Here is a 12356-nt window from a genome sequence, read left to right as displayed (position 1 = left end):
CAACACGCTTTGGTTAACAGAATTTCGACACTGAATTGCCTTTCCACCGACAATTTAATCTCCATTTGGAGAAGGAATTGTATTTTACACACGAAACGTTTTTTTGTTGGAGACTGGCTTGCTTAGTAGCTGGTCATTTGCCATAACGCGTTGATAATCTTATGTTTCAACGGGGTTAGTAAATGCTTGCTGGTGGTCGATTTCCTTGTATTACTTCGACATAATTCAAGTTTGGGGTTAAACAGGATGTTGAAATATATTTGGGCCCAAGTTTCCTCCATAATACCAGGTAGAACTTATAGACCTTTGTGTGCAAATGTTACATACCCTTTCGCATGCATCCGAATTTATTGAGAAGACATTTACTATATATTTGTGAGTTAAATATAAGTGAGGTTTTCAGGCTTGGCAGCCCAGGCAATGCAGCCCAGCTGGATCAGCCACTTTTTCCTGACACGTCGGAGCAAGATTTGAAAAATCAAGCTCCCGGTGAGGTTTGAACTCACGACCCTGGGCTAACCAGGCCCAACGCTCTACCAACTGAGCTACAGGAGCTCAGTGGTTTCACGGGGTATATTGTGGCCAAGGTACACTGGTGCGCAAGCGCACAACTTGCCAGGCAACCTTCACATATACGTAGGGGATCTCTACCACCGTATCAGATGACGCAGTAATATTTTATGCGACAATGATCGCGATACGTTAGCTGTGATCGCCAAGCAAGGACCTGCGCAGTGGGGCGATCCTGCCTATCATGCCATTGCATGAAATATTACTGCGTTAAATATAAGTGTTACGAAATTATATCCCGCAATGCAATTTTACACTGGCAGTAAACATTAGCTCGTGTGCATTGTCGCTTTTGGTCGACTGACGCTTGAACTTGCATCGCTCATTTCTTCCATGGTTTTGCAGCAACTTGATGTGAAAAGAATTGTTTTTGCCACTTTGCTGAATTTTTTGTCCCGAAAACCGTAGATCAGCACGTTCACCAAACTGTGAAACAAACAATTTTTTTCTCAATGCTTTGCAGCGGTTGTTGGAAAAATGTAAGGATGCAAAGGAATTAAATGTTTTTGTCAATAGCAAGCAAAAACAACATAGTCAAGTAAATAGATCAATACAAAGTGTTTCTCGCCTGCTTAACATGCTGAGGTAGAAACATATGAGATTTGGGAGTGCCACATTTGAGCAGTTCCGGAAATGTCCATAGAACAGGATGTTGATTACCACCAATGGCACTGAAAAGCAAAGAAATTTACCCAGGTTTATTGCTTGTTGAATTGTTAATGGTGGCTTACTAATGGTAATTGTGAATCCGAGCTGCATCAGAGCTACCGTGACAAAAATTTTTACTTCTTTGTCATCTGATTTTTTCTTTTTCTTCTTGCTCGTTCCGTCACGCTTGAGGACCTTCACTTTATTGAGGTTGGTGCGAACAGCGCACACAGTGGCGAAGGAGATGGCAGTCTTAAACCAAACAAAGTATATTCCAAAACATTTAATTTTCTTAGTATTTACATAGTACCTATTCAAACGTGAAAATTTTCAACGCAATTGTCTTGAAAATCTTATTCGGTGAAGGTGAAATTTCTATGTTACATCACTGCAGCGCTTTGTATTTAAACTAAAACAATATTTTTCTTTTTAAACATATTCCTGTACAATATGCGTTACATACCATTCCCACGTAAGGAACAATCATGAATACGACCAGCGTGGCAATGATTGGAGCATAATTTCCACCGTATTGGTGAACTTGGGTGTTTGTGAAGTAGAATAAAAATATGGTTTGTTGGTAAGTGTATTCCATGATATCTGGAAACCACGCTGCAATAAAATATAATCGTAAATTACTTATAATTCACCCGCTGGCCGGTAATTCTACATGTTAATTTGTGTTCCTTGGCGTATTCAACGACACTTTTTCAACTTGGTGTGCAGTTTAGAACGTAATACCTGGTACCGTGCTTGAGGTGATGGCAAGGAACCACACCAGTGCCAACCCCATCATTCTGTGAGTTTCAGTCTGCATTCTATAACGCAGTGGCCACTTGATGGCGTAGAAGCGTTGTGCTCCCATGAACACTAGGTGGTAGAGGGAGGAGGTGAAGGTGAAAAGAAAGAAGATTCCTCCCACTGTGGCTTGCGCTGATCCTCGGAGTGAGAGTTGGATGCGATCGAGCTCAAGTGACGTCACGTTCCAAGACCAACTGAAGTTGTAAATTGCGACTACCAGAAGTTGGATTCCTGCGCGTAATTTTTGCACGTTTCTGCAAAGCCTTTATAATACAAGCCCGAAAATTAAACAGTTTTAGTTAAATGATTAATTGAGCAACAAACAGTATTAGAAGAACTGTTGGTCTTGCCTGTTAAAAAGTCGGCCACAGCCAATGAAAACTTCATCTTGTTGAAACTTGATCCGAAACCGAGTTTCTTTAACACCGCCATTGTCACCGCATTACAAAACACACAAGTCACACCTAGCAACACGACAAAAAACACAAAAAATCCTGCTCCAATATCACTGCATTCTGCGCATGCGCTGAGTCTCGTGTTGGCGCATGCGCTGTAGGCTTCGTCAGAGCAGAAAGCAGGCAGTCCGCAAAGCTTGCTGACGGTAACATTGATGTACTTGTAGGACTTTGTAACGGTAATGTTATTGTTGGAGCTACCGTTGTTCGTTGCATTTGCGATAATGGGGCTGTTTTCGAAGATAGGAACCTTCTCGGATTGTATGACAGCAATTCGATCTGGTACAAAAAGTACAGGTGGAACCATGATGTTCCATAAAGACATGTTTGAAATATCCGCCATTTTGACAGGACAAACCTAAAAGAAGCGATAAGAAGGCATTACAATATTTTCTTTGCTCTTCTAAACAGACGTCCACTATTTTTCGTTATGAATCCGTTGAAAAATCAAGCGAATTGAAAAGATATATGAAGTATGACCGTATATTTTTGGACATGTGTCCACGCATTTGTATGGGGACGTCTTTCTTTTTTATCTTTCACTTTATGATAAAATAACAATCGAAACTTTATAAATGCAAATTTTTACTATCAGCAACAATTCACTTGTAAAAGCGTCGATTGTGATTTTATAAATTGTATTTCCTTAAATATTATCCCTTCAGATTTATATTATACATCGATATACTTATATTACAAAATATAGGCGTCTGCACTCAAACACTTCAACACAAATCTCAAAAGATTTTTCCTTAACTATCCAACCCCAAAACAGGCCTTTTTTAAGACTCGACAACCAAGAATCCTTCTGATGCATTTGTTCAGTGAAATAAGCACTCACGACCGCTAAAACAGCAATGAATTTCTCTTTTTTCTCTGTAGTTGGAGGGAAGATGAGGTAATAATCAACAGGAACTTCCTGCTTGTGATTGACTGGCAACTCCTCCCATCCGATATATGGGCGCACGTTCGCTGTTAACCAAAGTTGCTGTTTATGCTCCAAGCACGTTCAAAGAATATATGGGACTTCTTTTATGAGTCTGTTTTACTTTGAGTGTTATTGCATTGGCCTTAGACGGCAACAAAAACTACGGCAAAATATGAGCAATTAATAATGTTATTTTTATGTAGATCAAACCGGTTTTCACTTGCTTGACGGGTGGATTATCGTGATTGAGACAGTGGGTTATTACGTCATGTGGCGTTCCTCAGCGCCACCAGTGGACACTAGTGACGTCACACATCCAAGAGCATCAGTTGAACTTTTTGTTTGGGGTAAATTGGACGATGATTAAAGTTTATTTTATGTTTATTTAAGTTAAACCATAAACGGCCGAAACTGAAAAGTATTCGTTTTTTAGGTGTGGGGAACAGCAAATTTAAAAGCAATAATTTAGGAGAATTTTAAACGATTATCAAATATTAGTTTTAAGCCGGCCTTGGTTGTTGTTTAGCCTTGTTTATATTTACCGTACATACCTCAATGAATGTTAAAAAGAATGCTCGTGGGCATCAATTCGAATTTTGATGCCTTAAAGCCACTCACTCGGGGCACCAAATCGAATGTTGCGCCTCTGTAATGTCAAATATGAGTCTCGAATCGGATCTTAACAATATTATTTATGATCGATGGAAATCCTATTTGATTAGCGCATTTGACATTAGATCGCACGTGAGTTCTAATTGTTGTGTTTTCCTAACCTGACTTAATTAACTCTCGATGCAAACACTACACCAATATTTATTTACCACGAACAATTTTGGATACGAAATTAACATGCGCAATTATACCAACGCCAAACTGAGTGAATTTACGAACTGAGGAGAGCACAGTACCGCTGCATTGCCCCGCTCCACCTCAGCTAAACGCACACGGAAAGTTTCATTATTTAAACCGGAGAGAAACAAAGCGAACGAAGTGTCGTAGAAAGAAAGGCGATTCAAGAACTAACGGTCAGCAAACAGTTAACAAAAGACGCACTCTCACACAAAACAATGAAGCGACACATCTCTAAGGCGACACATTTAAGCTGGCCAATAAAATCACATAAAAACACAGCTGTTGCGTAGAAACTAGTAACGAGATCAAATCACGTGAGAAAGCAACCGTTGCTATACATTTTGAAATGAGATGCTGGACAAGACGCTACCTATGGAATGCCTTAACACAAAAACCCATGGAAAGAGATTCCGGACGTTGATGACGAAACTTGCTGTTATGTGACCATAGTTCATATTTCCAAGAATGCAAACGTTGCTATGTAACGTAAAATTACGTTACAATTGTCATACAGTCATATTTTCTTAGAATATACCTTATTTTGTAGGTCGAAGACTTGGAAAATACGAGTGTCCTTATTTCTAAGATTTCTCTTTTTTGATGCAATTGCTCAGGAGTCCGTAATGTAGACACTTTCAGGCCATCGGTTTACGTCGATGCGAACTCTGCTTATCTGTTTGATTTCCTTGAAATTATTACAGCAACATTTGAGTGGGTGATGGTTACAAGCAGGAAGTTGTAGTAATTTACCATTAAGCGTTCTCCTTCCGTCGGGTTACACATTATAAGCTCGAGAAACAAAGTCCAGGCTCTTGTTTGCAAATGTTATGTGCCAAGTATTTTTATTTTATGCTATTTGTTAATTCCCTGAATTCATAAAAGAGCAACAGATCAGTGTATACTTGTGTTTGAGTTTTCGGAACATACTGAAACGCAAAAAGACAGATCTGTCGTTAAAGCACCGACCTGTACAGCAGGCTGATTCCTGTAGTCATTTCATGGCATTTTCTCTTGTACTATTGGTTGATGTATTTTTTCATATTTCGTAGGAGTGTGTGAGGTTTATCTTTTCAGCCTCACTCTAACTTACACACGCAACACAAAACGATCGAACTTTTAACTAGGATATTATTGGGTGTGGGTTTGTAACGGCGAATATATCAAAAACGAGTCACGAAACCATGACCCAAATAAGAAAAATTGAACAGTACATTTTTGCATCGTTATTTTGAAGAGATTAGGCCGTGGACATTGTAGTGGTCGGTCGACTGACGCTTGAACTCGCATCTCTCTTCTGATCAGGAGTTTTGCAACAATTTGATATGGAAAACATTGTTTTTGCGGTTTTGGTGAATTTTTTGTCCCGAAAACTGTAGATCAGCACGTTCACCAAACTGTGAAAAACAAAATAGCAATACGTTTTCATTAGGATAAATGACTACCGAAAGTTAAAGTCACACTAGAATTCTCAAACAACAAAGTCAAGTAGATAGTTTAATACAAAGTGTTCTCGCCTGTTTAACATGCTGAGGTAAAAACACACGAGATTGGCAAATGCCACATTTGAGCAGTTCAGGAAATGTCCATAGAACAGGATGTTGATCACCACCAATGGCACTGAAAAGCAAAGAAACTTACACAGGCTATTGCTTCTGAAAGTGTTAATGGTGGCTTACTGATGGTAATTGTGAATCCGAGCTGCATCAGAGCTACCGTGACAAAAATAGCCACTTCCTTGTCATCCGATTTTTTCTTTTTCTTCTTGCTCGTTCCGTCACGCTTGAGTTCCTTCGCTTTATTGAGGTTGGTTCGAACAGCGCACACAGTGGCAAAGGAGGTGCAAGTCTAAAAGCGAACAAAATATGTGGTAACTGAACCTTAAATTTTTTTCTTTTAAATTCGTGCAAAATGAGCGCGCTTTTAACCAGAAGATACAATTGACACGGAAATTTTCGGTGAAGGTTGAATAAAATATTGTAACTCACTTGTTGTTTTTAATTTTTTCATATACTTGAGTTACATACCATTGCCACGTAGGGCAAAATCACAAATATTGACATCATCACAACGAGTGTTGTGTAATTTCCACCGTGTTGCTGAACTTGGGTGTCCGTGATGTAAAACAAAAATATGGTTTGCTGGTACGTGTAGGCCAGGGTGGTTGGAAACCACGCTGCAAAAATATAAATTTCGTTAACTACTTGATAAATACTATCGGTACTGCCTATAGGACGTCGTTGGCAAAGGTTCTAAAGGTGCAGGGTTATGTGACATAACACCACGTCCTGGTAGTTGTCTGATGGTACTGATATTAATGCCGGTTGACGTAACTTTTTACAGTTTCACTAACGTATAGCCGATAGCAAAATGTGGCGGCGTGTTTTCAAAAATTTCTTGTCAACTTGATTCATCAGTTTATAACGTAATACCTGGTACCGTGCTTGAGGTAACGGCAAGGAACCACACCAGTGCCAACCCCATCATTTTGTGCGTTTCAGTCTGCATTCTATAACGCAGTGGCCACTTGATGGCGTAGTAGCGTTGTGCTCCCATGAACACCAGGTGGTAGAGAGAGGATGTGAAGGTGAGCAGGAGGAAGATTCCTCCCACTGTGGCTTGCGCTGATCCTCGGAGTGAGAGTTGGATGCGATCGAGCTCAAGTGACGTCACGTTCCAAGACCAACTGAAGTTGTAAATCGCGACTACCAGAAGTTGGATTCCTGCGCGTATTGTATATAGTTGTTGCATATTTCTGTAATGCGTTTATAATGCCACACAAAGAGGGTCACACAATTTAATAGAAAGAACTGTTGGTCTTGCCTGTTAAAAAGTCGGCCACAGCCAACGAAAACTTCATCTTGTTGAAACTTGATCCAAAACCGAGATTCTTTAACACCCCCATTGTCACCGCATTGCAAAACACACAAGTCACACCGAGCAACACGACAAAAAACACAAAAAATCCTGCTTCAAGGTCACTGCATTCTGCGCATGCGCTAAGTCTCGTGTTGGCGCATGCGTTGTAGGCTTTGTCTGAGCAGAAAGCAGGTAGTCCGCAAAGCTTGCTGACGGTAACATTGATGTACTTGTAAACCATTTCAGTGCTGTTATTATACGAGGTCCCGTTATCCGTTATGTTTGCAACTTCCGGGCTCATTTGAACGACAGGAACGGTTTCTCTTATAACTGGAGCAAGAACCGGCTTAACTTGTATAACGCTTACTCGATCCGGTACCGTCAGTGTGCGGGTGAAAAAAGCAGGACCGTAAACTTGAAAAGGAGCGTTCCGAGTCAATACCGGAAGCGAAATGTTGAAAGTTGTCGACATTTTAGTTCCTAAATTATTTTGTTGCGCTTTTAAAACCTAAAGGAAGATGCTACAAAACCAAACAATATTTTCTTTACTCGTTTCATTATTTTTACTCATGTTATGTTGGGTTATTCAACGATGTCTTATTATATTAAGCCCTCGTAAAGACGTTGTAATGCTTGGGCATCATTATTAATCCGTTACTAAAACAAGTTCGTGACCATAGACATGTTTTTCAATATTTACAACATTTCGACAATAACTCATACTATCATCAGTTCAATAAACTTACGGAAACCTAACAAAGTAATGGAAAAAAGCAAAACTCGACATTCTGCAGCCTGATTTTCTCAATAATCAACGAATTATGATGTGTAGTATTACTTTTAAACATGGACGACCTCCTTTCCATTGTATATAAGAGAACTTACCACTGAATGAATCAAAAACTTTCTCTTAGACAATGTAACTGTATATGTTATCGTAGTTTTCTACACAGCAAACCGGTGCATGCGATCAAGCACTTCAGTCCGTGAAAACGAATTTTTCCCCTTCTGCCAAGCCTTTTTCAGATGTTGCTCGCTGAAATAAGCATTTACGATTGCGAACCAATTTTCCCAGTAGCTTGGAGGAAGCTGGGGGAAAAATCAACAGGAACTTCTTGTTTATGATTAACGGACGGCTCGTTATACTCGATGCTATGTGCTTACGTTCGCTACAGACCTACGTGTTTTGTCTATGTTACAAGCACACACCCTTCCCCTGAATTCACATTTACTTCTTGCTTGTGTTTTTGATTTTGTCATTTGTATCGCTGTTATCTTGCAATAAACACAGCAAGGAATTATGAATTGTTGAATATGCAGTTGAATATGCTTCGACCAATTTCATAGAGTATCGTGATTAAGGCGGTCGGCATGTGATATCGTCATGCAGTACTAAACTGCAGCGCCATCAGCGGATGTTACGCGTCAGAGTTCTTTGTTGGTTTTCGTTATGCTGGACCAAGGAAACAAATTTTCTCTACGGGGCGGTTGCTATCAAATTTGGCCCGCATGCCACGAGTTGGGCACCCCCGAGCAAGCGCAAAACTGTTTATTGGCGCAATGACGTTGTTTACACTTGCGCCGGATGGAAAAACGTTGTTTCAAAAGGCTCTTAAAATACTTGAGGGTATTTGTTATCAAACCTTAAATGAATCCATGGGGCGGAAGAGAGATCGATTTAACATCTTCGTTTACTTTTAGTTGATGAATAATTAGGGCATGCGACTTCAGGATACCAGATGAGTTTGGGTAATGACGCGGACAGCAAATGTCTGAAGTTGTTATCGCGCATTACGAGAGGAATTGCAAGTGGTGTAGCATACTTAGGTATCATATACTTGTTAAAGCCGCTTGTAAATTTTAACTGTGCCACTTATAGAATAGTTACAATTTTGTTTGCTACATTGAAAGAGAATGATGAAATGGGTATAATTTTTGCGAAGCCGAAATTAGCATTGGTAGAACAAGCCATCCCCAAATCAATTAAGCCCTTCAACATATACAGCCAAGCTAATGACGAGTTTGGAGCACCAACAGTTTAAAAGCCCATCACGGTTAGAGTGCTTACATTTCAATTGGGACAATGCTTTTCAAACTTCGTAAACACAAATGCATCCAGGCATTTGCGCAGACTTGCGAGTTGGAAATTTAGGGTGGTTGATCTGCAATTTTGTAAAAGACATAAAAGCAAAAATACTTTTAGAAGCAGTTTTGCGGTTTTTTTTATATAATGCTCTGTTATATTTATGATTAAAATCGCAGTTAACCTCAAAGTTAAGCGGCCATATTTCTCACATTTCTCTTTTTGATGTAACTGCACAGGTGTCCTTGTTGTAGACATTTCAAGCCATCGGTTTACGTCGATACGAACTCTGCTTATCTGTCTGATTTCCTTTAAGTTATTACAACAACATTTGAGTGGGTGATGGTTACAAGCAGGAAGTTGTAGTAATTTACCATTAAGCGTTCTCCATCCGTCGGGTTACACATTATAAGCTCGAGAAACAAAGTCCAGGCTCTTGTTTGCAAATGTTATGCGCCAAGTATTTTTATTTTATGCTATTTGTTAATTCCCTGAATTCATAAAAGAGCAACAGATCAGTGTATACTTTTGTTTGAGTTTTTGGAATATACTGAAACGCAAAAAGACAGATCTGTCGTAAAGCACCGACCTGTACAGCAGGCTGATTCCTGTAGTCATTTCATGACATTTCTCTTGTACTATTGGTTGATGTATTTTTTCATATTTCGTAGGAGTGTGTGAGGTTTATTGTTTTAACCTTTCTCTCACTTACACACGCAACACAAAATGACCGAACTTTAAAACTAGGTTATTATTGTGTGCGAATTTGTAACGGCGAATATTTCAAAAAAGAGTCACGAACCCATGACCCAAATAAGAAAAATTGAACACTACATTTTTGCATCGTTATTTTGAAGAGATTAGGCCGTGGACATTGTAGTGGTCGGTCGACTGACGCTGGAACTCGCATCTCTCTCCTGATCAGGAGTTTTGCAACAACTTGATATGGAAAACATTGTTTTTGCGGTTTTGGTGAATTTTTTGTCCCGAAAACTGTAGATCAGTACGTTCACCAAACTGTGAAAAACAATATAGCAATACGTTTTCAAAAGGATGAATGTCTACCGAAAGTTAAAGTCACACTGGAATTCTCAAATAACAAAGTCAAGTACATAGTTAAGTACAAAGTGTTTCTCGCCTGTTTAACATGCTGAGGTAAAAACATATGAGATTGGGAAGCGCCACATTTGAGCAGTTCAGGAAATGTCCATATAACAGGATGTTGATCACCACCAATGGCACTGAAAAGCAAAGAAATTTACCCAAGGTTATTGCTTCTTGAAGTGTTAATGGTGGCTTACTGATGGTAATTGTGAATCCGAGCTGCATCAGAGCTACCGTGACAAAAATGGCCACTTCCTTGTCATCTGATTTTTTCTTTTTCTTCTTGCTCGTTCCGTCACGCTTCAGTTCTTTCGCTTTATTGAGGTTGGTTCGAACAGCGCAGACGGTGGCAAAGGAGGTGCAAGTCTTAAACCGAACAAAATATGTGATAACTTAACCTTTAATTTTTTTCTTTTAAATTCGTGCAAAATGAGCGCGCTTTTACCCAAAAGATATCATTGACACGAAAATTTCCGGTGAAGGTTGAATAAAATATTGTAAATCACTTGTTGTTTTTAATTTTTTCATATACTTGCCAACACAGTATGAGTTACATACCATTGCCACGTAGGGTAAAATCACAAATATTGACATCATCACAACCAGTGTTGTGTAATTTCCATCGTGTTGCTGAACTTGGGTGTCCGTGATGTAGAATAAAAATATGGTTTGTTGGTACGTGTAAGCCAGGGTGGTTGGAAACCACGCTGCAAAAAAATAAATTTCGTTAACTACTTGATAAATACTATCGGTACTGCCTGTAGGACGTCCTTGGCAAAGGTTCTAAAGGATGCAGGGTTATGTGGCATAACACCACGTCCTGGTAGTTGTAGACGCAACTTTTTACAGTTTCAATAACGTGTAGCCGATAGCAAAATGTTGCGGCGTGTTTTCAAAAATTTCTCGTTAATTTGAATTATCAGTTTATAACGTTATACCTGGTACCGTGCTTGAGGTGATGGCAAGGAACCACACCAGTGCCAACCCCATCATTCTGTGAGTTTCAGTCTGCATTCTATAACGCAGTGGCCACTTGATGGCGTAGAAGCGTTGTGCTCCCATGAACACTAGGTGATAGAGTGAGGAGGTGAAGGTGAGGAGAAGGAAGATTCCTCCAACTGTGGCTTGCGCTGATCCTCGGAGTGAGAGTTGGATGCGATCGAGCTCAAGTGACGTCACGTTCCAAGACCAACTGAAGTTGTAAATTGCGACGACTAGAAGTTGGATTCCTGCGCGTATTGTATATAGTTGTTGCATATTTATGTAATGCGCTTATAATGCCACACAAAGAGAGCCACACAAGTTAATAGAAAGAACTGTTGGTCTTGCCTGTTAAAAAGTCGGCCACAGCCAACGAAAACTTCATCTTGTTGAAACTTGATCCGAAACCGAGATTCTTTAACACCGCCATTGTCACCGCATTACAAAACACACAAGTCACACCGAGCAACACGACAAAAAACACAAAAAACCCTGCTCCAATATCACTGCATTCTGCGCATGCGCTGAGTCTCGTGTTGGCGCATGCGCTGTAGGCTTCGTCAGAGCAGAAAGCAGGCAGTCCGCAAAGCTTGCTGACGGTAACATTGATGTACTTGTAAACCATTTCAGTGCTGTTGTTATACGAGGTCCCGTTATCCGTTATGTTTGCAACTTCCGGGCTCATTTGAACGACAGGAACGCTTTCTCTTATAACTGGAGTAAGGATCGGCTTAACTCGTATAACGCTAACTCGATCCGGTACCGTCAGTTCCTGGGTGATGGTAATGGCAGGAGCATAGACTTGAAAAGGAGCGTTCCAAGTCAATACCGGAAGCGAAATGTTGAAAGTTGGCGCCATTTTAGTTCCTAAATTATTTTGTTGCGCTTTCAAAACCTAAAGGAAAATGCTAGAAAACCAAACAATATTTTCTTTACTCGTTTTATCATTTTTACTCAGGTTTTGTTGGGTTGTTATTCAACCATGTCTTATTATATTACGCCCTCGTAAAGATGTTGTAATGCTTGGGCATCCTTATTAATCTGTTACTAAAACAAGTTCGTGACCATAGACATGTTT

At 39.9% G+C, this 12356-nt stretch overlaps 3 protein-coding genes across 3 annotated transcripts; all 3 read right to left on the bottom strand.

Annotated features, from left to right (window-relative positions):
• Positions 1–839: 839 nt before the first annotated feature.
• LOC145910784 (uncharacterized) lies at positions 840–2451 on the bottom strand. The gene is made up of 6 exons (XM_082997988.1): positions 2370–2451; positions 1960–2250; positions 1682–1830; positions 1302–1470; positions 1139–1241; positions 840–996 (listed from the first exon to the last, which is right to left on the bottom strand). Exons 1-6 carry the CDS (start codon positions 2449–2451, stop codon positions 840–842), a joined length of 951 nt encoding a protein of 316 aa, XP_082854114.1.
• Positions 2452–5491: 3040 nt separating this feature from the next.
• Positions 5492–7366, bottom strand: LOC145910782 (uncharacterized). Its single transcript, XM_082997986.1, has 6 exons — positions 7075–7366; positions 6684–6974; positions 6279–6427; positions 5931–6099; positions 5769–5871; positions 5492–5648 (listed from the first exon to the last, which is right to left on the bottom strand). The coding sequence occupies exons 1-6, from the start codon at positions 7349–7351 to the stop codon at positions 5492–5494; spliced, it is 1146 nt and encodes a 381-aa protein (XP_082854112.1). The 5' UTR covers positions 7352–7366.
• A 2687-nt stretch (positions 7367–10053) lies between these two features.
• Positions 10054–11918, bottom strand: LOC145910781 (uncharacterized). Its single transcript, XM_082997985.1, has 6 exons — positions 11627–11918; positions 11236–11526; positions 10856–11004; positions 10495–10663; positions 10332–10434; positions 10054–10210 (listed from the first exon to the last, which is right to left on the bottom strand). The coding sequence occupies exons 1-6, from the start codon at positions 11901–11903 to the stop codon at positions 10054–10056; spliced, it is 1146 nt and encodes a 381-aa protein (XP_082854111.1). The 5' UTR covers positions 11904–11918.
• Between the last annotated feature and the right edge of the window lie 438 nt (positions 11919–12356).

The sequence above is a fragment of the Ascidia mentula genome, chromosome 8, assembly GCF_947561715.1.
Source record: "Ascidia mentula chromosome 8, kaAscMent1.1, whole genome shotgun sequence".
Classification (NCBI taxonomy): domain Eukaryota; kingdom Metazoa; phylum Chordata; class Ascidiacea; order Phlebobranchia; family Ascidiidae; genus Ascidia; species Ascidia mentula.
The sequence above is the reverse complement of the archived record's forward strand: the minus strand, read 5'-3'. Positions and strand labels throughout refer to the sequence as shown.

What these genes read in the sequence shown, in the direction of transcription:
- LOC145910784 (XM_082997988.1), bottom strand. Translation starts at nt 2,451, where the DNA reads ATGGCGGTGTTAAAGAAACTCGGTTTCGGATCAAGTTTCAACAAGATG. An exon ending in TGTGGCCGACTTTTTAACAG is followed by an intron (nt 2,251 to 2,369) that starts GCAAGACCAACA and finishes AATTACGCGCAG; the next exon opens with GAATCCAACTTCTGGTAGTC. An exon ending in CACCTCAAGCACGGTACCAG is followed by an intron (nt 1,831 to 1,959) that starts GTATTACGTTCT and finishes ATTTTATTGCAG; the next exon opens with CGTGGTTTCCAGATATCATG.
- LOC145910782 (XM_082997986.1), bottom strand. Translation starts at nt 7,351, where the DNA reads ATGGTTTACAAGTACATCAATGTTACCGTCAGCAAGCTTTGCGGACTA. An exon ending in TGTGGCCGACTTTTTAACAG is followed by an intron (nt 6,975 to 7,074) that starts GCAAGACCAACA and finishes CAATACGCGCAG; the next exon opens with GAATCCAACTTCTGGTAGTC. An exon ending in CGGATTCACAATTACCATCA is followed by an intron (nt 5,872 to 5,930) that starts GTAAGCCACCAT and finishes TTTGCTTTTCAG; the next exon opens with TGCCATTGGTGGTGATCAAC.
- LOC145910781 (XM_082997985.1), bottom strand. Translation starts at nt 11,903, where the DNA reads ATGGTTTACAAGTACATCAATGTTACCGTCAGCAAGCTTTGCGGACTG. An exon ending in CGGATTCACAATTACCATCA is followed by an intron (nt 10,435 to 10,494) that starts GTAAGCCACCAT and finishes TTTGCTTTTCAG; the next exon opens with TGCCATTGGTGGTGATCAAC. An exon ending in TACCTCAGCATGTTAAACAG is followed by an intron (nt 10,211 to 10,331) that starts GCGAGAAACACT and finishes TGTTTTTCACAG; the next exon opens with TTTGGTGAACGTACTGATCT.